This window comes from Phyllobates terribilis, unplaced genomic scaffold (assembly GCF_046119375.1).
Source record: "Phyllobates terribilis strain yellow unplaced genomic scaffold, ASM4611937v1 Scaffold_8__6_contigs__length_399053987, whole genome shotgun sequence".
In the NCBI taxonomy this organism is placed as follows: Eukaryota; Metazoa; Chordata; class Amphibia; order Anura; family Dendrobatidae; genus Phyllobates; species Phyllobates terribilis.
In genome coordinates this window covers 282823771-282848397 of record NW_027362768.1, presented here as the reverse complement: position 1 = coordinate 282848397, position 24627 = coordinate 282823771, and the positions used below count along the sequence as shown (strand labels likewise).

The window sequence follows — 24627 nt, the reverse complement described above, 5'->3', positions numbered from 1 at the left end:
AAGGCAGCCCACAGATGTGAGATCCAACCAAAACAAAAAAGTTTGCGGAGGCACAAGACAGAACAGGAATACTAGCTGGGCCTCTCTTGAAGAAGCCCATCAAGTTCAGCTGTCAGGAGTCTAAGTGTCCCACTTTGGGATAAAATGACAGATAATAGATGGCTGCATGGCAGGGAGAAACTATGACAGTAGGAGCTCCTATGTACCACTTTTCCCCCCCTAGAGTTAGGGCAGACAGCAGTGAGGTTATCACACTGACGTAATGGTGTGTTGTAGTCAACCCTCTAATCTCAACCTAAAAATAGAGACAAAAAGGTACAACTGCAAGAGTAGGTAAAAGGTGCCTTCTACAGATGCCTAGCTGAAACCAGTTCCTGTATGTTTCTCTTCTACGGCTTTTGTACTAACTGGTAAGTCAGTGCCTACAGGACGGACGTATTCATAGTATAAGTAAACCCTTTATTTTCCATGTAGTGTCTATCACTTAGTGGCAGCAACCGATATCCAATATGATCTGTATCTGATGACATGGACAAGAAGCAAGTTTGTTTTATTAATGTTTAAAAAAAAAAAAATAAGTCCACTTAGAAGATGGGATCACTTTATTTAACCAGTCAAGATTGATTTTTACTGTTAAGCACAAGTGAACAACATATCAGGTACCATTCATTCAAATGGGAGGTGGTAGGAAAGAAGACACAGATTCCTGTAGAATACAGGCTTGTTATTTGACTACTGGGGACTCCAATCAAGTTTGTGATCCATCATCAAGCAACATTGTGCTATTGTATTAAGAATCCCAGAAAAAAAATTGTTCCTATTTTTTAGTAAAACAGCCAAATCCCAAGCATTCTTATACAAATCAAGTGTTTCATAAGCTGGAACACCTAAGACTCATGCCGGCATCAGTGCAAATCACTCCAATCCCCAAGCAAATGCACCGGCTGGCCATGTCTCTCCCAACCACAGTTTACATATTTCTATGAGGCGGTCACGCTCAAGTCGGAGGCCGTGGTCAGCCCGTGCACGGACGTCTGCATGAGCCCTAAACAGTCGAGTACAATAGGACCTTGAACGTCTAATGACAGCTTGGACACTAGAATTAGGAAATATCTCAGACAAAAAACTTGATGAGCCGGTGAGATCAAAATCAGGAGATGAAATATTTTCTCTTCAGTTTAAGACCTTTTTATGCAAACATAATTTTGCTTGAATGTTTCCAATCTGGCAGAATTACATTTTGTGTTAATATGACACTTCATGACGCGGCTTAAATAAAAGAAAAAAAAAAATTACAGCATTCCACGCCAAACTCCATATCACACTTCCAAAGAGACAGACAAATTAATAAGCTTCTTATTGTCAAAAGCAAATACTTTAAAAATGTTTTAGCTCTACAAGAGTAAGGAAATATTGTAACATGAATAAACATGTATTTACAAACGAAACAATTCTGTGCACATTCCTTGAGATCAAGGGCTTTACCTATGCCTAAGTTTGCAGGCCGTAGTTTTACATATACTTTATGCATAAAAATGATATCTAATCGTTTTTCAGTTACTCAAAAACTGGTACTGAAATAATATATCCACTTTCATAACACATACCAGGAATTCAATGGACTCACTAATTCCATCATTAAGACAATTCATTATTCGTCAAATTCCAATTAAAGACCATCTATGGCCAAATAGGAAAGTGTTATATGTTCTGGTAAGAGCTTCAAATTAATCATTGCAATGGAGCAAATGCACCATACAATGTTTCTCTGATTTTTCTTTTATATGCAGCAACAAAGTTTTAGACTTTTTGTATCCCGAGATTCAGAGCAAGTTATCTGGAGGTAGGAAACTAACCCTTATTTATGTGTAAACAAAGACTGGAAAAGGGGCTGTAGATGAGGGCAAAACACATGCAACTCTACATGGTCTGAAGTCTCTCGGCACAGTTTGTGATTATCTCCCTTCTTCTGACAGTCTGACATTTGAGACTTAAACCATCATAGTCCAATAATGCTGGAAGAGTTACAACATATGCAGAGTTTGCATGAGAATGTGCCGAGCTTGAGGTTGAGATTCTAGTGCATGATTTGGCCTGCAAAGAAATAGAAATAGATTTATTTATATAGATAAATACAGGTCGCATATTTTTTTTTTGTGTAGACATTTAATTCACGAGACAACCCAACTTAGGGCCTGCTAACATGTCCATATGCACACTTCTCTACTTGTGGCATGCTAGCCATTTCCCCCTATGCTAGAAGCCTGGGGAGTTTTTCCCTTGTACATAGCTTTGTATAGCAGTAGGTGTAACCTGATCCCTCACTGGAAACCGAGTTTTTATTCACAAATTGCATGTAACTGATAAATGTGGGGAACTAAGCATTTCTTTCTAATAAGATGTACAAGCAAATATGAGAAACTTTTGTAATAATATTACGAAAAAAACCTAAATTCTGGTGTTTCGATTTGTTTTCTCACTACGCAGTCTACTGATCGGAGTAATTTATTTTATATTTTGATAGATCGGACTTTTAATGACAAAGCAATAAGAAATGTGATTTTAATGTATTTTTTTTAAAGATTTTTAAAAACATTTTTTTTTTCCCACACTTGTTAGCACCCTTAGGGGACTTGAACCTACAATCGTCTGATCACTTGTGCTATACACAGCAGAGCTACAATGCTGCTGTGTATAGCGAAAATCACAGTCTCCTATGAACGCCAGCTACAGCCCGGCCTTCACAGGAGAACTGTCACAACAAGCACAAATGTATTCAGCAGACCACCGGCTGTCATGGTAACCCATCGTCGCCCCGCGATCAAGTCATGGGCGCACCGATGGGCACAGAGTGGCACGCCCCGCATTAAATGCCGCTGTCAAAGATTGACAGCCGCATTTAACAGGTTAACACCTGTGGGCGGAGCTCAGCCCACAGCTGTTAGAGGCAGATGATGGCTGAATATCACTGCCATCACCTGCCTTGAAATATGCGGGCTCAACTTATGAGCCCGCATCAAAGTCAGGGACCCGGCATATGACAAAAAAAAACCCAAAAAACAATGCTAGCCAGGTTGCTACTTGTTAGAAAATTCAGTAGTTAGTCTTGCATACTTACTTAGAAATAAAAGCCAGTACAATAGGAATAAGAGACTTCTGGAAATAATCCTGCTGCACAATATGATTTAAAGACAGTAACGGTCCATACAAGTGTGGGATGGCCTTAATCTTCTCCTCACTCTACAAACAGGTGAAAAGCATGTTAATGTAAGCTGTAAAAACCCTCACACAACCCCAAAATATAATGAAAAGTTAGTTGACTTCCTACAAAACTGACCCAAGCATGCAATACTCCTAAATCCCCCTACACTCGCCACCCCTCTGTCTCCCATACGTAATCTCCTATGGTCATCCCTTTTTACAATGCAAAGACTAATTGCATGAGCTTTTATAAAAGACACACAAGCCGCTTTAATAACTTTCCTAGATATATAATTACAATTTAGCACACTATCACATCCTTAGCCAGGTAAATGGCTGCAGTAATTCAAGCCTTCTCCTAATATGCCCCATGTAAAAAAAAAAAAAAAAATTGAACCGTCGAGTACAATAAATAATTTTTCACTTTTTTAAAACAAAAACAAAAAAACAACAACTCCCTGCTACAGCAGACAGGTAATCATCCACCACAAAATCCAGTTGTAAAAATGGTCAAACCTTAAGAAGTCCCATCCTAACAAGCAACGTGGTGATGAATATATTTGGCTGGAAAGCAGAGCTGTTGAATGCCTTTTTCATCAACTCGTCTAAAAAGATAGAAAAAAAAAAAGTTTTAAAGAAATGAACAAACCGAAGAATAAGTTAGATGTGCAGTCTAATGCAAATTGTTTCTTACCAATCGTTTCTTCCACAGCCGTCTTCACCTCTTGATCATCTCTATACACAGAGGATAGTTGGACAAAGGCCTGCACTACCTTGTCAGTGTCTGTAACATCAGTCTATAAATAAAGTCAGAAAGATTCATATTAACAGCAACCATCTTTGAAATACACAGTACTTGCTCAATTAGCAAGCCATAAGCAATCAAGTGGCTGATGGACCCCCCATTTTTTAGCACTTGGGATTTATGCATATAGCATTTATGCATACTTTATCGAAGTGCAATAATTTATCAAAGTGCCGCGGCAGTTATGAATATTAGCAATGCCATATCTCCTTCTTCTCTTCTTACAGGTATATATTTCTCACTCCTATATGTGATCTATTCTGAAAACTGCTTTGTACCTCCATGCAATGCTCTGCAGCCTATCACTGGTATATATTTCTCATTCCTATGTGTGATCTATCCTGAAAACTGCCTTGTACCTCCATGCAATGCTCTGCAGCCTATCACTGGTATATATTTCTCACTCCTCTACGTTGTTTAATCCATGATACTTTAAGGTCATCACACTTACTTTAATAGTTTATGATCCATGTAGAGTTGCCAGTCTGTTTTTTTTCTGCAGTTTTATGGTCTCCTGTTGTCTTAAGCTAGTTGATTGATTGCTAACGAGTTAAATCTGTGTAGATCTAAGCAGATACATCCCTATATATTGAGACATAGTCAAGGGGGGGCATTTATGCATACTTTATCGAAGTGCCATAATTTATCAAAGTGCCGCAGCAGTTAGATATGGCATTTGTACAGGGCAGGAGACAGGTAAGACATGCAAGACAATTAAACAAACTTGCTTCCAGGTCATCTTTTTGGCAAACAGTATTCACCATTTGTATCTGTGCCATTTATATTCTGGCTGCTACAATCATCCACATTCACCGTTCTGCCACAAATTCGGCACACTTCATCCATATTAACCCCTCACTCCTCTCTTCTCCTATGTACAGCTGTCATGCTCTCTTCACAATGTTATACCACACAGATCCATTCATTCCCACCATACAACACAGGAAAAGCGCTCACAAATCACTCAACCATCTGCTCACTCTCTGTATCTTCCTTCTCTTAGTCGCAGGTGATATTTCTCCTAATCCAGGACCCTCCAGTAATAACACTAACTCTTTCCCTGTTACATTCAGAAACCCTGCTAATCTCATTAATATTCCCTGCATATCTTCTGTCTCATTCAACTGTGCCCTTTGGAATGCACGCTCAGCATGTAATAAACTCTCTTACATCCATGACTTTTTCCTCTCTAATTCCCTCAACCTTCTGACTCTCACTGAAACCTGGATCCAGCAGTCGGACACCACCGCCGCTGCAGCTCTCTCCTATGGTGGCCTACACTTCTCTCATACTCCGAGACCTGACAACAGATCAGGTGGAGGTGTTGGTCTGCTTCTTTCAACAAAATGTACTTTTCAGGTTATCCCCCCAGCACCCTGCCTTATCTTCCCTTCTTTTGAGGCCCACACAGTCGGACTCTACCGGCCCTTCGCCCTGCGAGTGGCGGTTGTCTATCGCCCTCCAGGTCCCTCCCGCCAGTTCCTGGATCACTTTGCTGCCTGGCTTCCAAATTTTCTATCCTGCGACATCCCCACGATAATCATGGGAGATTTTAACATCCCAATTGGCTATCCTCTTTCCCCATCTGCCGCTCACCTTTTATCACTAACCTCCTCCTTCGGCCTTTCACAGCTTGTTAATTCTCCTACACATGAAGACGGGAACACAGTGGACCTGATCTTCTCCTGGCTTTGCTCGGACTTTACTAACTCTCCCCTTCCACTGTCTGACCATAATCTTCTTTCATTCTCTGTCAAGAACGGTGACTCTACTCAAGACCCCCCCCACTTTCCACACTTATAGAAATATACACACCATTAACACCCAGAAATTTATGAAAAAGTTGCAATCATGTCCCGACTCTGCATTGAAGCATTATAATGAAATAATGCTATGCGCCCTGGATGAAGCCGCACCTCCTACACAAAGAACAATTCGGCATAGACAGCGACAACCCTGGCACACGCCTCAAACACGTCTTCTCCAGCGGTGTTCCAGGTGCGCTGAAAGGCTGTGGAGAAAATCCAATCTGCCTGAAGATTTCCTCCATTATAAATTTATGCCGAAAACATAACTCTGCGCTTCACCTCTCCAAACAAACCTACTTTAACAACCTCATAATCTCACTTTCCAATAATCCTAAACAACTCTTTGACACGTTTCATTCTCTCCTCAATCAAACAGCACAGGCCCCGATAACCGACCTCAGCGCAGACGATCTGGCCAATTAGTTCAAAGAAAAAATTGACCACATCAGTCAGGAAATTTTCTCCCAATCCCCAAACGTTTTGCATGCTCTCCCCCGCCACATTGTATCTTGCTCACTTTCTGATTTCGAACCAGTCACGGAAGATGAAGTGATCAGACTCTTTGCATCTTCTCGCCCTACCACCTGCACCAGTGACCCTATTCCCTCACATCTCCTTCAGACCCTTGCTCCAGCTGTCACCACTCACCTAACTAAAATTTTCAACCTCTCCCTCTCATCTGGTATCTTTCCCTCTTCTTTTAAACACGCCAGCATACATCCATTACTTAAAAAAACCATCCCTTGACCAGAACTGCACAGCCAACTACAGACCCGTTTCCAATCTTCCCTTTATCTCTAAACTCTTGGAACACCTGGTCCATTCCCGTCTAATCCGCTATCTCTCAGACAACTCTCTTCTTGACCCTTTACAATCTGGTTTCCGCTCCTTACACTCCACTGAAACTGCCCTCACTAAAGTCTTTAATGATCTACTAACAGCTAAATCTAATGGTCACTATTCCCTGCTGATTCTCCTGGATCTCTCTGCAGCATTCGACACTGTGGATCACCAGCTCCTCCTCACTATGCTCCGCACTATTGGCCTCAAGGACACTGTTCTCTCCTGGTTCTCTTATCTCTCTGACCGCTCCTTCTCTGTCTTTCGCCGGCTCCTCTTCCTCTCTCCTTCCCCTTACTGTCGGGGTTCCTCAAGGATCAGTCCTAGGCCCCCCTTCTTTTCTCCTTATACACCGCTCCCATTGGACAAACAATCAGCAGATTCGGTTTTCAGTACCATCTCTATGCTGATGACACCCAATTATACACCTCTGCTTCGGACATCACCCCTGCATTACTACAAAAAGGAGATTTTTGTGTACTCACCGTAAAATCTCTTAGCCTTTAATTGGGGGACACAGGACCTTGGGTGTTATGCTGCTGTCCACTAGGAGGTGACACCATGCTTATCTGAAAAAGATTAAGCGTGGCTCCTCCTCTGCAGTATACACCCCCGGACGGCATCAGCCTACTCCAGTTTTGTGCAAAAGCAGTAGGAGGAACGCAACATAGATAACATAACCATGCCTATAAGAAGGCAACTATGTAAGAACTCAAAGGAAAACCAATATGAAAACTCAACTTAACAGCCCGGAACGGGCAACAGGGTGGGTGCTGTGTCCCCCAATTAGAGGCTAAGAGAAAAAGATTTTACGGTGAGTACACAGAAATCTCCTTTACTCTGTCGCCTCATTGGGGGACACAGGACCTTGGGACGTCCCAAAGCAGTCCCTGGGTGGGAAGCAATGGACGAATATTGTGTAGACGGGTCCCTACAATTGGGGCACCGCCGCCTGCAGAACACGTCTGCCCAGGTTCGCATCTGCTGAGGACTGGGTATGAACGTTGTAGTGTTTTGTAAACGTGTGTAGGCTAGTCCAGGTGGCTGCCTTACACACTTGTTGTGCCGAAGGGCCCAGGAGGCCCCTACGGCACGTTTAGAATGTGCCGTAATACCTGCTGGAATAGGCGAATTTTTGAGGCGGTAGGCCTCTTGTATGGTGGATTTGATCCACCTGGCAAGGGTAGCTTTGGAAGCTGGTAGACCCTTGCGGCCGCCTTCCAGAAGAAGGAAAAGAGAATCAGACTTCCGGAAGGGCGTAGTCCTAGACACATAGATACGCAGAGCCCTGACAAGGTCAAGCGTACGCAAAGCCTTTTCCACTCTATGAACAGAAACCGGACAGAGGGATGGTAGTGAAATTTCTTCATTGAGATGAAAGCTGGATACAACCTTCGGAAGGAAGGATGGAACCGTACGAAGGACTACCTTGTCCTGGAAAAAAAATCAGGAAAGGCTGTCTGCAGGAGAGTGCCGTGAGTTCAGACACCCTGCGTAGCGAGGTGATTGCCACGAGGAAAACAGCTTTCTGGGATAGAAGACGGAGTGGCACTTCCCTAAGGGGTTCAAAGGGTGTTTCCTGCAATGCTGTCAGCACCAGGTTGAGGTCCCACGCTTCTAGAGGTCGTCTGTAGGGGGGAACCAATCGGGAAACCCCCTGGAGAAATGTTCTTACTTGCTGTTTATGAGCAATGCATTTTTGAAAAAGCACTGAAAGAGCCGACACCTGGCTCTTAAGGGAGGCCAGGGATAGTCTGGCTTCCAGACCCGATTGGAGAAAACCGAGTACCCTGGGTAGGGAATAAGGGAGTGGGGTCTGGTTACGAGATTCGCACCAGGTAAAGAAAGTTTTCCAGGTACGGTAGTAAATCTTGGCAGAGGTTGGTTTTCGTGCTCTGATCATGGTTTTAATGACGTCTGGCGAAAAACCTGCCTGGGTTAGAACCCAGGTCTCAATGGCCACGCCGTCAAATTAAGGGACTCGTGACAGAAGATCCGGGCGGTCGGGAAGATGCCAGGGAACGTCTGCTGTGAGTCGTACGATGTCGGCGTACCATGTACGCCTGGGCCAGTCCGATGCGATTAGGATGGTTGGAACTCCCTTCCTGTTTGATCTTTCTCACCACTCTGGAAATCAGGGGGAGAGGTGGAAAAATGTACAGGAGCTGGAACTGGGTCAAGTCCTGAACAAGGGCGTCCGCCGCTAGAGCTCTTGGGTCGCGTGTTCTGGCCATGAAGTTGGAGACTTTGGCATTGAGGTGAGACGCCATTAGGTCCATGTCCGGAGTGCCCCAACGATGGCAGATCTGTTGGAAGATTTCGGGATGGAGAGCCCACTCTCCCGAGTCTATTCCTTGTCGGCTGAGAAAGTCGGCTTCCCAGTTGTCTACACCCGGAATGTGGACCGCAGAGATAATGGAGCTCGTTTTCTCCGCCCAGTGAAGGATGCGCGTCACCTCTTGCATCGCTCTGGCACTGCGGGTTCCCCCTTGGTGATTGACATATGCCACGGCTGTGGCATTGTCCGATTGTACTCTGATGTGAGAGGCTGCCAGTAAGTGATGGAAGGCTCTCAACGCCAGGAGGATGGCACGAATCTCCAGGATGTTGATGGGCAAGGTTGCTTCCGCTGGGGACCACTTGCCCTGTGCTCTGTGGTGTAGGTGTACTGCACCCCAACCTGTCAGGCTGACGTCGGTGGTCAGGACCTTCCATTGACCTGGGAGAAAAGATTTCCCTTTTGTTAGAGAGGTCCGGTTGAGCCACCAGTGAAGGGACTTCCTGGTTGACGACGTCAGCTGGAACTTCCTGTCGAGAGAAGAAGGGTTCCTGTCCCATGACTTGAGAATGTCTAGTTGGAGAGGTCTGAGGTGAAGCTGGGCAAATGGAACCGATTCGATTGCCGCCACCATCCTGCCAAGGACTCTCATTGCAAACCGGAAAGATCGAGGGGGTTTGCTGAGGATGGTGTGAACTTCTAGACGGAGAGGCAGTGCCTTGTCTTTGGGGAGAAGCACTAGGCCCTTGGAGGTATTGAATAGCATTCCCAGGAATGTCAGAGACTGGTTTGGGGTTGGTGATGACTTTTGTAGGTGGACTAACCAACCCAGGCGACTCAGGGTGTCGATTGTGATTGAGACACTGAGCTCGCAGTCCTTGAAGGTAGAAGCCTTGACGAGAAGATCGTCCAGGTATGGAAAGACTACTATGCCTCTGGAGTGTAGAACGTGCATGGTGGCTGCCATGACTTTGGTAAACACTCTGGGAGCCGTGGCGAGTCCGAATGGGAGAGCCACGAACTGGTAGTGGCCCTGGTCGATTGCGAACCTGAGAAATCTCTGATGGGCAGGTGCAATCGGTATATGCAGGTATGCATCTTGTATGTCTATGGAGGCGAGATATTCTCCTTTTTCCATGGATGCAATGATTGACCGGAGGGACTCCATACGGAAGTGACGTACTCGTACATATTTGTTGAGTTGTTTTAGGTCTAGTATGGGGCGTACCCCTCCTCCTTTCTTGGGGACTACAAAAAGATTGGAGTAGAACCCCTGGAAGAGCTCGGCTGCGGGAACAGGTATTAGGACTCGTGCTTGAAGAAGCGATAAGACCGCTTGGTGGAAGGCGCGAGCTTTTACTGGCGATTTTGGGGGAACAGATATAAGGAGTCTGTTTGGTGGGTTGGAAGTGAACTCTATTTTGTATCCTGAAGATACTAGTTCCCTGACCCACTTGTCTTCTGTAATAGGTAGCCAGACTTGATGAAAGAGTAAAAGTCGGCCTCCTACAGGTGGAGTGTCTTCCTGAGTCCGTGAGTCATGATGAGGAGAAATTCTTAGATTTTCCTCCTTTTGATTTTGAGTGGCCTGCCTTTGACTGCCAGGATTTGTCTGACTTTTGTGTCGGCCTCGAGTCTTCCCTGCGTGTGGAGAGGCTGTTATTTTGTGGTGGCTGTGAAACGGACCAGCCGGAAGAGTTCCGAAAGGATCGGAAGTGAGCTTGGTTACGCTTGTTATAATTGCGCTTGGGTTTCAGTTGGGGAAGAGAGGTACTCTTACCCCCGGTGGCATTGGATATCATCGTGTCCAAGCTTTCACTGAAGAGTCGACCGCTGAGGTATGGAGGGTGCGTGAGGGACTTCGAGGCTGCGTCCGCTTTCCATTCACGCAGCCAAAGGATACGCCGAGTTGTGATGGCATGTGATATTGCGCCCGCTGCACCCCTTGCAGAATCCAGAGCTGCATGAAGCATGTAATCTACCACAACTGCTATCTGAACTGCTTGGTACGACAGTTCAGGGGCAGAAGCTTGGAGGCCAGTTTGTAGATTTTTTGCCCAAACCAGTATAGCCTTGACTGCCCAGACTGAGGCGAACGCGGGGGCTAGGGAGGCCCCTGTGGTTTCGCAAATTGAGCGAGCCATACTTTCTACCTGCCGGTCTGCGGCATCCCTAAGGGTTGAGCTATCTGGCAGTGAAAGAAGTGTCTGTGCTGCCAGTCTGGAGACTGAGGGGTCCACTGCTGGTGGGTCTGCCCATTCTTTGGTGGTTTCCTTTGGAAAGGGGTAACAGGCCTCCAGAAACTTGCGATTGTTAAGCTTCTTGTGAGGCTGTGAGAATTGTTTTGTGAGAATAGATTTAAATTCTGGATGATCCAAGAAAACCTTAGGTGGTTTCAGAGCTCCTTCAAATGAAATCTTATTTTGTGGTGCGTCCGGGATCGGATCAGAGATGTCCAGCACCCGATGTATGGACGAGATTATGTCCTCAACTAGCGCTGCATTGCTAGGTGGGATTGGAGTTAGGGATCCATCAGTTTCCTAGTCTGACTCAGAATCGCAGACGCCTTCTGACTCCTGTGTATCACTAATGTGTCTCCTAGGTGACCCAGAATGATGGATTTCTCTGGACGGAGATTGGTGCGGAGAAATATCTCGTCTGTCCCTGGTAGGGGACTGTGTAGATGACCTGTGACTACGGTATCTCTCCCTAGACAGGGATGACCGTGTGCTATGGGATGACTCAGATGAGCGAGACCTGTGGGTGCGCTTGCGTCCTGACCTTGACATCGATGTGCCTGGGTCAGTATGTGACTGAGTCCGGCTTTCCCTTTGTTGGGGAGCATTCATAGTCGAGGTATGGCTTTGCAGAGCCTGAAGCAATTTGGAGGTCATGTTATCTATGGACTGTGTCATAGATTGTGACATTTGAGTGACCCATTCCGGCGTAGGATTAGACACTGAAGGGTTGGTAGTGGCTACTTGAGACTCCGGCACAGTAGTCTGAGTACAATCCTTGCAATGCGGATATGTGCTGCCGCTGGGAAGAGCATTACTGCAGGCTGTACAGAAAGCGTAAAAGCAGTCCTGCCGGGTTTTCTTAGACTTTGAGCCCGGCATAGTGCACCTGGAGTGGCTATGCAAAAGGGCTAACTGTGCAGAGGAGGATACAGAGTAATAAAATTCACAGCTGAGGTAACTCAAGACTGTGAACTTTCCCCACCAATGTGCCCCTGTGAACAGCGCTGAAAGAGCCTGGTCCTGTGCCTCCCCGGAGACTTGGCCGGCCTGTATGCGTCCTGCAGCTTGATATGGCCGCCGTGGCTCTTCTCCTGCTTGCAGAGATGAAGGAGAAGGGGGGCGGAACGCTGCAAGGGCGGCAGTTGCTATGGAGATGCGAGCCCTGAAGCCTAGATCCGACCCCTGTGTGACACCGCAGTGAGTAAAAATAGTCATCCGGAGGGCGGGCTGGGGGGCAGAAAATGGGCGGCGGCTTCGGCTAGGCCGAAGCCGTGGTGTAAATTTGTTTTGTATGCCCAAAAGGGCTCCAGGCCAGCGCAGTAGTCCGGGGGGGGGGGGGGGGGGGTGGTCAGATCAGAACCGGACCCCGCCGGATTGAAAGGCAGAATGGCGGTGGGGACATAAGTGGAAGGGGGTCTCTGAAAAGAGTCCCCCTTAGGCGCTTAAGATGAAAAGCTGCCGCAGGTGCAGGGCCTGTGCCTGTGTGTGCCATGGCTGCCTGCACTCCCCCCGGCTCCTACAGGGTCCGGCAGTCAAGCTGGGGTTCCTGTATTGCTGCTGGTCCTCGGCTGCGGTGTGCTGGCTGGTGAGAACTGCAGATGCTGCCGTCCAGGCCCTACCTGATGGTGTCTCAACCTAATAACCCCAAGGGGGATTAGGGAGGGTGCCGCTGTCACCTGTCAGGGGGCTTTGTCCTCGCCTCAACTTCGGACCAAGACCGAGGGAATTGGGGAAGGAGGGGGGTTCTCAACTTCGAGCCTGACCCGAAGGGCCGGAGAAGGAGCAGCATGGTGGCTACGCCATCTCAACTTCAACTGTGCACCCCGTAGTAGGGGGCAGAGGAAGGAGCCATGCCGGGGGTCTCTTAAGAGACCCTCTTTTCTTCATCTGTAATCCCATGCTGCAGCGAGGGACGAGTGAAGGTCTGAGGTGTGCCTCCTTGCGACACTAAGCAAAAACTGGAGTAGGCTGATGCCGTCCAGGGGTGTATACTGCAGAGGAGGAGCCACGCTTAATCTTTTTCAGCTAAGCATAGTGTCGCCTCCTAGTGGACAGCAGCATAACACCCAAGGTCCTGTGTCCCCCAATGAGGCGACAGAGTAAGACCAGCGATTGTCTTTCTGCTGTGTCTAACATTATGTCCTCCCTCTGTCTAAAACTGAATCTGTCAAAAACTGAACTACTCGTATTTCCTCCCTCCACTAACCTACCTGTGCCCGATATTGCCATTTCCGTTTGTGGCTCAACCATTACTCCCCAGCTACAAGCCCGCTGTCTTGGGGTCATTTTTGACTCAGATCTTTCCTTCACTCCTCACATCAAATCACTCGCTCATTCATGTCATCTACACCTCAAAAACATCTCAAGAATCAGGACTTTTGTCACCTATATAGAGTTCAATTTAAACTTCTCACGCTTACCCACAAAGCGCTCCATGCTTCAGTACCCCCCTACATCTCCTCCCTTGTCTCAGTCTACCACCCTACACGTGCCCTCCGTTCTGCCAGTGACTTAAATCCTCAATAATCCGAACTTCCCACTCCCGTCTCCAAGATTTCTCGCGTGCTGCGCCAATTCTTTGGAATGCATTACCCAGGACAGTTTGATTAATTCCCAATACCCACAGTTTCAAGAGGACCCTAAAAACCCATTTCTTTAGAATGGCGTATCGCCTCCACACACTATCTGTCCATCCCAGTTGTCCGTCCCAGTTTTCCCTCATATCAAAATCTTCTTCAATTTCAGGTTCATACCAACCATGCCCATAATAGCCTCGGTCAGGACTGCACACATACTGGCAGGCGACCAGTCCATGTATTATTTATCCTATATAGTGTATCAAGGCTGCATTATACAATATATGTACATTCTACCTTTTTGTGTCTCCCCCATTTCCTCATAGACTGTAAGCATTCGAGCAGGGCCCTCACTCCTTTCAATACGAGTTATGTTTATTCTGTATTGTTTGTATAAGTCCCCCCTAAAATTTGTAAAGTGCTGCGGAATATTTTGTCGATATAAAAATAAAAATTATTATTATTATTTTGGAACACAATACCTGAGCTATAATCAATGAGCGCTTGGGACCCATCCTCAAGAGTTTTTCAGGAGAAGGAAAGCTGAGGAAAGTGGATGCATCAACAGGAGGACGAGGAGGTGAAGCTACAGGTGTCGATTCCTTTACGAAAACAAAATAAAATAGATTTATTTTAAATTCAAGGGGTTATCCACTTCAGATTTATTTTAATGGTGTTGGGTATGTGGCACTAATATCTAGGCATTACAAGTTCTCCTCCTGCACTTGTTAGTACGGCCTTCCTCACAGATGGCACAGCTCTCTTGTTCTCAATATGGCGGCTGACAGAGCCCTGCTCATAGCCGCCTCCAACTGAGAGAAAGCGTTCCCATGTGCAAAGTTTTTCAAATGGAGAAGACTGATAGACAGGTCTATGTCAGCCTGAGAATAGCAGAGCCGAGAGAGGAAGGCGGCCATAACAAGTAGGTGATGTTTCACAAAGAAGGACAAAAATTGGATTTTGGGAACATTGTCCTGACTCATGTGCTTGTTCACATGCCCTGTAATCTCTCTGTGGTAAATACAGGGATAACAATTTAGACTCAAACCACTGATAGCAGAATGTGTGATAAGTTGTACTGAGCTTTATAGTTCTAACACAACAATTCTATTCAGCAAAGCAGTCACTCAAGGAGAGCCCACCCTGCTAGAAACCAGGAAGCGAGGAGACCTCGAAGATATTGCTCCTCTGCATCAAAATGCTTCTCCCCTGCCTTACTGAACGGAGTTTGTGAATTGTTAAACACAACAAATTCATTAATCTGGCTAAAGCCTAATTTGAATAGTTAACTAAGCCGAGTTTTAGAAAGTGGTGGAAAAAGGACAAAAAATCCCAATTTTTGTGCAAAATAGTGAATGCCACAATTTGCAATTATTTTTTTTTTTATGCAAGAACACCAAACACAAAAAGCTTTATGCATGTACCTCATATTGCTGTTTTGACTTAATAGATCTAGTGAACGCATCAGATTAAAACAATAGTATAAACAGTCCAAGTAAATCTCCCCAATAAAGATATTGCTAACAGAACTGAGGTTACAAATGAAAACCGTCTAAAACCCCACGGCGACTCCACTGGATTGTCAGTTACCCCATAGTTGCGCAGAGCTCCCTTCAGTAAGTAAATGCTGTTTTACAGCCGTCTGTTGCTAATCATTTATACAATTCCTAGCCTATTAAAATGCCCTACAGTCATGCATTTAGTTTTGGCACTTCCTTTTATTAGCCTGCAGTTGTTAATGGGACAATTTTTTTTTACTGGATAACTTCTTACTTGAGGAAGAATTTTCTTGGCCTTTTCTTGTTCACTTTCCTCTTCTTCATCTCCATCTTCTTCCTCCTCCTCCTCCTCATCATCCTCCTCCTCATCGTCGTCGTCATCATCCTCTTCATCATCATCATCGTTATCATCCTCATCATCATTCCCTTCATCATCACTGAAAATTTGTTGGAATTAAGCAAAAAAAATCACGCTGCAACACTTTACCCAAAATGACCTTTAACCACTTCGCGCCAGAGCCTGTTTTTGCCTTCGTGACCGGGCCAATTTTTTCAATTCTGACCACTGTCACTTTATGAAGTAATTACTCTGGAACGCTTCAACGTATTCCCCTGATTCTGAGATTGTTTTTTTGTGACATATTGTACTTCTTGATAGTGGTAAAATTTCTTCCATATAACTTGCGTTTATTTGTGAAAAAATCGGAAATTTGGCGAAAATTTAGAAAATTTTGCAATTTTCAAACTTTGAATTTTCATGCCCTTAAATCAGAGAGATATGTCACACAAAATAGTTAATAAATAATATTTCCCACATGTCTACTTTACATCAGCACAATTTTGGAACCAAAATTTTTTTTTGTTAGGAAGCTATAAGGGTTAAAAGTTGACCAGCGATTTCTCATTTTTCCAACAAAATTTACAAAAACATTTTTTTAGGGACCACATCATATTTGAAGTCACTTTGAGGGGTCTTTATGACAGAAAATACCCAAAAGTGACACCATTCTAAAAACTGCACCCCTCAAAGTGCTCAAAACCACATTCAAGAACTTTATTAACCCTTCAGGTGCTTCACAGGAATTTTTGGAATGTGGAAAAAAAAAATTAACATTTAACTTTTTTCACAAAAATGTTACTTTAGACCCAATTTTTTTTATTTTCACAGGGGTAACAGGAAAAAATGGACCACAAATTTTTTTGTGCAATTTCTCTTGAGCGTGCTGATACCCCATATGTGAGGGAAAACCACTGTTTGGGCGCACGGCAGGGTTTGAAAGGGAAGGAGCGCCATTTGACTTTTTGAATGTAAAATTTGTTTGAATAATTAGCGGACGCCATGTCACATTTGTGGAGCCCCTAATGTGTCTAAACAGCGGAAACCCCCCACAAGTGCCACCATTTTGGAAACTAGACCCCTTAGGGAACTTATCTAGATGTGTGGTGAGCACCTTGCACCCCCAGCTGCTTCACAGAAGTTTATAATATTGAGCCGTGAAAATAAAATTTTCACATTTTTCCCATAAAAAATGTTTTTCATCCCCTAATTTTGCATTATCATAAGGATAACCGGAGAAATTGCACCATGAAATTTGTTGTACAATTTCTCCTGAGTACGCCGATACCCCATATGTGGGGGAAAACCACTGCTTTGGTGTACGGCAGGGTTCGGAAGAGAAAGGAGCGCTATGTTGGCTGGGATAGGCAGCAGACACCATGTCACATTTGAAGAGTCGCTGACATGCCGAAACAGCAGAAACCCCCACAAGTGACCCCATTTTGTAAACTACACCTCTCAAGGAATTCATCTAGGGAAGTAGTGAGTATTTTTTAATTTTTAAATTTATACCGTTGGGCAGTGAAAAAATCATAATTATATTTTTACCACAAAAAAATGTTTTACCCTCAGATTTTACATTTTCACACAGGGCAATGGGTAAAAATGGTGCCAAAATGTGTCACACAATTTCTTCTAAAAGTGTCAATACCCCATATGTGGCTGTATCGTACCGCTTAGCCATACGGTGAGATCTGGGGGGGACGGAGTGCTATTTGACAATTGGAGAACAAATTATTGTAGAATAGGCATTTGGATTTGGGAGCACAAAATTTTCTGAATTTCTTTTGGGGGGCAAGGGTCATTTTGCTTTTCCAGAGCCTTTCTGCTACCAGTAACTTGGAAGTCCCTTATATTTTTAACAGATGACGGACCTGAGTGGGGACTAGCTTTTTTTGAGGACTGAGTTGAAGCTTTTATTGGGAACATTTTACGTAACATTTATCCGGCGCTCTAGGCTGAGCACTTACATCGGGGTTTCCATCTAAATTTCCAAGTGATGTAATTCAGATGAAACCCCTGCAGGATCCATTCACTGTAATGAGGCAGCAGAGTTACTCTGGACTCCGTCTGGCCTCTGTTTAGTGGTGTCCTTTTTTTCAGAAGTGCACAAAACTGTGGCCAACCGCACTTTTATGCACGCCTAAAACAAATGACACCGTGGGATCCCAGGCTAGACGGCGTCCACAGTGGCCTATATCTGTCTCATTACAGGGAATCTTCCGTCATGGGTTCCGGCTGAATCATGTATTTCAGAGATTTACACGGAAACTCTGGTGTAAGTGCTCAGCGCAGAGCACAGGATAAATGTGGGCAGAGCCTTACTGGGATCTTTGGGGACATAATAAACAAATCAGTAGCAGGTGAAGAATTGGTTTTATTTATTTTTTACGCCGTTCCTAGTGTGATATAACTGATTAGATTACTTTATTCTTCGGGTCGGTGTGATTACAGAGATACCAGATTTATATCGGGTTTTTATGACTGACAGCTGTCACACACTAAAAGACGCTTTTTTTGCAAAATCTAGTTTTTGCATCACCATATTTTGAGAGCTATAATTTTTCCATATTTCGGCCGACAGAGTCATGTGACCGCTTGTTTTTTGCGGGACGAGTTGACATTTTTATTGGTACCATTTTTGGGGACGTGACATTTTTTGATCGCTTTCTATTCCGTTTTTTGGGAGGTAAAATTAACAAAAACAAACAATTCAGGAATTGTTTTTTGAGTTTTTTTTTTATGCCGTTCTGCGTGTGGTAAAAGTGATCAGGCAGCGTTATTCTTCGGGTCAGTACATTTACAGCGATACTACACTTACTGTATTTTTTTATGTTTTGGCGCTTTTACACAATAAAACTATTTTATAGAAAAAAATATTTTTTTTGCATTGCTTTATTCTGAGCTCTATAACTTTTATTTTTCGGCTGATGGAGCTGTATGGCGGCTTTTTTTTTGCGTAACAAGATGACGTTTTCAGTGGTACCATTTTTATTTCTATTTTGTTTTTTGATCGCATTTTTTTCCACTTTTTGTTTGGCAATATGATGAAAAAGCATATTTTTTTGCTCCGTTTTTTATTTATTTTTATTACGGTGTGCACAGAAGGAGTTAATTAGTGTGACAGTTTTATAGCTCGGGTTGTTTCGGACGCGGCGATACCAAATATGTGTACTTTTTTTGGTTTTGTAAAAATATACGGATTTATTGGTTTAATATTTTATTTATTTATTTTGTGATTTTTTTATTAATAGTTTAAAAACTTTTTTTTTACTTTTTTTCACATTTTTTCTTAGTCCCTGTATGGGACATTAATTTTTATTTTTCTGATCTCTGATCTCATGTAATGTAATAGACATATATTACATTACATGAGATCTTCCCTGACTGTTTCAGTCAGAGTCTCCTGTCTGGCTACAGCTGCAGCTGAGCCAGACAGGACACCATATATGGCAGAGCTGGAGGCGGTCATGTGACCTCCAGCTGCCATAGCAACCCCAGGTCCTGGAAGGACTCGGAGGTCTTCGGAGAGGTAAGTTGACGACCCCCTCTCCTCCTGCTGTCTCCTATATGCCGCGATCACTATAGATCACAGCATATAGAAGACAGCTAAGGGTTAACATCACTGGGACCTGATCTAATCAGGCCCCGATGATGTTCCCTGTCAGAGCCAACGCTCTGCACCGGAATCGCAGCGCTTGCAGGACCCTGGGGGTCCTGAGCGCTGCGAGACCACCCACCGTTTTTAAACGTCGGCGCTGCACAGAGCCCGGCAAGCGCCGACGTTTATCTACAGTGGGCGGTCGGGAACCGGTTAATAATTTCCATTAGTGTCAATGATCTTTTGTATTTTGTACTTATGCCCTGTACTTAAATTTTACATGATCTGCGATTTGTATTGGGAGTGAAATTCACAAAAAAAATCTGCACAATATGGTGGAGACTTCTGGACAGATTTTCTGCAAATCTGGACATGCATGGACCCAGTCTAGGCCTTGACCAAAGACTGGGGAGCGAAGGGGACACTTAAGACAGTTATTTGGTTGCCATCACATGACATTGTGAAATGAGCACACGGTCACGATTGCCCTGTATTCATCATGCGGGAGGGCGGTCATGAGCTGAATAGTCTTATCCGGCTACTTTCAATAGGATAAAAGATAAGCTGGATGAGGTTAGTCTGTATTCAAATCGCTTCTAGTGACACGAATGCCACCATGTACAGAGAATACAGAGGAATTGGGACACTGTGCAATAAACACACTCTCACGAACTGGCACTGTGCAATCCCACAGAATGACTTTTCTTGGACAGGACAACCCCTTTAAGACCATTACTGCAATCCCGCTTCAAGACAATATTCTATACCTCAGAGATGCCAGCACCGAACCCATGTTATAGACTTTTAAAATTTCCTGAACATGGTTACAACCTTCTTCACCCAGGTTATTCCCTGCAAAACAAGATTAAGTTAATAGCATCCCTATGGTGAAACAACTCAAAATTATTAAAGTGCAGTTCTGCTTTTAATATGAATATTAAAATGGTGGTCTGAAATTAACATTTATTTAATCCTAAACTTCTAGCTCTTTAATTTAAGTCTAACTGACCTTCTAAAGCACTTTAATTGAAAAATCTCTACCGTTTCACCGCAGCTTTTTTAATTTTTTTATAGCTTCTAGATTAATGACATTTTGTTCGACAATCCCCAGTGCATGCTGAGATACTCAAAAGGGGTGTCATCAGGGGACAAGTCATTGCCACTGCCTCAGGGGCTGGTTAATCCCTGCTCTACTGAGCATGTGTCAGTTGTCAATTCCAATGTACGCTTATAGTACAAGCTCCTATTCAATACAGTGACAGTGCGCTCCCTCGCCAGCTCTGACGAGAAGTGACAAGAACCCAGCAAGCAGGAAAAGCAGAGACCAGTCCCACCTTCGAAAGGGATGAGAAGAATATTGCAGTGACAAGGGAGCTCATACTAAGCATAAGTTGAAATGGACAACCTACGCATGCTCAGTAGCACAGGGACTAGCCCAGCCGAACGTCACTGATGGCGCTTCGTTACAGGTTAGGGCCATGGACTGTGGCAGTGACTTAGGGCAAATACTGCCAACAGAGTAAAATAAGAATATGACCATCTCCTGATAGTCCTTGTATATGGGGCTGCAGAAGTGATATCAACACGTGACCAGTGCAGCCAATTGCTGGTCCAAGCTCTGATGCACTGGTAAACGGCAAGAGACCTCTGAGACAAGTGATTGGTCATTGTGGTCACATGCCCGTCCAGACAGAACAAGAAGCATGGAGACTAGTGAAGGCTAGGGCAGGCTTGGAAAAGGTGGGACAAGAGGAACAGCAGGGTGGGATGATGGGGGAATGAACTTTAATTATAATGGAAGGGAAGAACGGCACACTCCTGTATGAATGTAATTGCATGGATAGGGTCCCAACCCTTAAGATACAAAAAAAAGTAGTAGAATGTGTCACTCTTTTCAGTAATTTTATTGAATTCTAAGGGTAATGTATAGGAAGTAACTTTAAAGTCATCGGACCTTCTTCAGAGAAAAATTAGATAATGCACTAGCTGGTCACCTTAGCGACAGACGTCGCAGCACCACTTGCTGCTAATCCTATACCAAGCACATTTCCCTCAGGAAGATTGCTATTATATGAAATTTAAAGAGCTGGATTCTTGGTTTATGAATTATCTAGTGTATATCTGGTGAAGATCAGATGACCGAAACGTTACTTCCTATACACTACCCTTCGAATTCAATAAAATTCACTGAAAAAAAAGAAGAGGTCGGATTCTACTTGTTTTGAACTTCAATTATGTTACAGAATTTTGGATCAGAATATAAAATTTTCAAAATGATTATAAACGGTTTTCACTTACGACACAGCTTACCATTTATGTCAAACTTTTTAAGCTCAGATTTGTCTTCTATAGATTCAGCCAAATTAATCGCCGCTTCACGTTTTATTTCACAGAAGGAAAGGTTCAGTTCCTAGCATGAAGGTCAAAGACAAAAGTCATTTAATAAAGATGCACAATTAAAAGCACCTGCCACAGGAGTGCCTTCATAGATCACAGAAATATTGTAGTGTATTGTGCCTGTTCATGTTCCCTGTGACTGAAAAAAAAAAAGTAAAAAAAAAACAACTTTATACTAAAAAATTATACCAAGAAAAACTACCACCTGCTCCACAAAAAAGCTCACTGCTCCATTAAAAAAAAAACTTAATGCAACAGTCCCTCAACATTGACTAACATAGGTCATACCTTTATTTTATGTAATCCCTCTTTCAGGGCATCAGCAATGGCCATGGCTCCTTTAGAACGCACCAGGCAATCCCCAAAATTGATATGCTCCACTTGCCTCAAAGTCTTAAGCGCCTAAAAGGAAAAAAAAATTACATTGCAAACACGATTTAATGGAAAAGTCAGCGAAATTACAAATACATAAATTACAAAACGGCGATGAGTAGATAAAGGTATTACCTCTGCCATAGCAATGCCTCCTTTATCTGTGAATGTATTGTCGTTGAGATTAATTACTCTCAATAGTGGATTCCCTTTGAAGGCCTCTGCCAATGCAGTGATGCCAGCGTGGTTTATTCCATTCTGGGGCATGTGAACTTCCTCCAAAGTGCCAATTAACTAGGGACAAAATAGTGCATTTAATAGAAGGTAGATTAACTTATTAGTACATTGTTAATGCTGAAAATATCCATACCCGAAATGCCTCGGCCAAAGCTGTGGCACTATCATTTTCCAAGCGATTTCTCCCAGCCACAAATATTTTTAGAGCCAGAGGTTTGCCAAGAGAACTGGATTTTTTGTGGCAGTCAGTAAGTGCAGCAGCCAGAATCTGAAGGAATCACAGGCAAGATTGGGGTGAAAGGACAAAACTTATCCATACTTTTATTTAGATGTATTAAAGCAGCACTCCTCCTCCCATCAACATTTTTATCCTCTTAATGTATTGCAGTCATCATATTATATAGCACTGTGTGTTTACCGATCATTTTGCCTTTCTACCCAGTTAATTATTCTCTTTTCTATTAGGTCTAGGACATCACGTGAATAGAAACTGACTAGTTGAATCATTCTAAGCGCTACATAGAAACAGGTCAATTTTCCCTGCATGAATCATAAGTCACTGCAAAAGTCCCTGGCTGGGGTAGAAGAGAGCAGCTGGGTCAAGAGTTAAAGAGGGGGATGGTTTCTGCAGGGAATTAAAAAAAAAAAAAAAAAAAAACTTTCTGTTTCTACATAGAGCAGAGAAAAGAGAAGAATCAGCTGGGTAGAAAGGCAAAAGGAGAAATTGTAAGTACACCGTGCTGTATAATATGACTGCAATTTATTAAGAAAAACTTTGATGGGAGGCAGCATGCTTATTTAACCCCTTTCCGACGTGGTCAGTAATAGTACGCACCATGTCGGAAAGGCCGGTTCAGTGAAGGCTCCGGCATTGAGCTTGCACTGAACCGAGCACATGTCAGCTGATTATTACAGCTGACATGTGCCCGCAACAGCTGCGGGTGGAATCGCGATCCACCCGCAGCTGTTAACTAGTTAAATGCCGCTGTCAATCTCTGACAGCGGCATTTAACAGCACCGGAAGCGCGTCACTTACCACGCCCATCGGGTCACTGATGGGTGGGCATGGCAACCCAGGGTCTGCAGCAGACCCCAGTGGTTGTCATGTAAAGCTTGCCATGAGCGCCACCTAGTGGTTGGCGCTCATAGCACAGAAGAATTTCTGCTACATACAGGTGATCAGCTCATCACCTCTATGTAGCAGAGACGATTGGACAGTTGCTGCTTCTAGTCTCCTAAGGAGACTATAGAAGCAAGCAAAAAGTGTAAAGAAAACAATATAAACTCTATATTATCTATATATATATATAGATATATATCTATATATACACACACACACACACACACACACACACACACACACAGTGTAAATCACCTCCCTTTTGCCCCATTCAAAATAAAACAAACCCCACATACACATAATTAGTATCGCCGCGTTCAGAATCGCCCGAACTATAAATATAAAAAATTAATTAATCCGATTGGTAAACGGCGTAACGAGAAAAAAATTCCAAACTCCAGAATTAAGTTTTTTGGTCGCCGCAACATTGCAATAAAATGCAATAAAGGGCGATCAAAACATCGGATCTACCCTAAAATGGTATCAATAAAAACGTCAGCCCGGTGCGCAAAAAATAACCCTTCACACGGCCCCAGATCCCGAAAAATGTTTTTTTTTTTTTTTAAGGCAAAGTTTGGAATCTTTTTTCACCACCTAAATAAAAAAGAACCTATACATGCTTGGTGTCTACGAACTCGTAATGACCTGGAGAATAATAATGGCAGGTCAGTTTTAGAATTCAATGAACGTGGAGAGAAAAAACAAAAAACAAAACTGGAATTACATTTTTTTTTTTTTTGCAATTTCACGTCACTTGGAATTTTTTTCCCGTTTTCCAGTACACGATATGGCAAAACTAGTAATGGCGTTTAAAAGTACAACTATGCTATGTATGCTTGCCAATGCTACTGTGCACGCACAGGTGCCATTTTGCTAGACGAAAAATAAATTTGCCTGCAGCAATATGGCCCCCGCCACCCGCATTGTAGAATTTCTCGATCGCTGAGAGAGGCTATTGCACATGTGCGGCGCCATATTGCTGCACCAAAATTATTTTTCCTGAAGCAAAATGGCGCGTGCGCAGTAGCATCTCTCGGCAACCAAAAGATGGTACTGTGCATGTGCGGGCCGCCAGACATGTTGGGAGATGTAAATTTTCACTTTTGAACAGAAATTACACAGGCAATATTTAAAACAGTAGGCAGGTCACTGAAAGCACAGTGACCTGTCAGAGATAGGCATACATGAATACATAATGAGAGCACATGCATAATCACTGGACGGAGTTAATCAAAGGTATCATATTAATCAGTGTAACGGTGCCCACCTGTCAGTATATGTGGTATACTAAGCAAAATCCTGCTGACAGGTGCGTT

General features: G+C 43.8%; 1 protein-coding gene across 1 annotated transcript in view; it reads right to left on the bottom strand.

Moving 5' to 3' along the window:
- Positions 1–628: 628 nt before the first annotated feature.
- Positions 629–24627, bottom strand: part of RANGAP1 (Ran GTPase activating protein 1) — a 42380-nt gene continuing 18381 nt past the window's right edge. Inside the window, exons 6-16 of the mRNA XM_073644313.1 lie at positions 22325–22459; positions 22090–22248; positions 21871–21984; positions 21496–21595; positions 19953–20037; positions 15522–15684; positions 14231–14350; positions 3896–3998; positions 3718–3806; positions 3119–3240; positions 629–2094 (exon numbers count right to left, since the gene is read on the bottom strand). Coding sequence (XP_073500414.1) covers positions 2025–2094; positions 3119–3240; positions 3718–3806; positions 3896–3998; positions 14231–14350; positions 15522–15684; positions 19953–20037; positions 21496–21595; positions 21871–21984; positions 22090–22248; positions 22325–22459 — 1260 coding nt within the window. The 3' untranslated portion in view covers positions 629–2024. The remainder of the gene's footprint in view (positions 2095–3118; positions 3241–3717; positions 3807–3895; positions 3999–14230; positions 14351–15521; positions 15685–19952; positions 20038–21495; positions 21596–21870; positions 21985–22089; positions 22249–22324; positions 22460–24627) is intronic.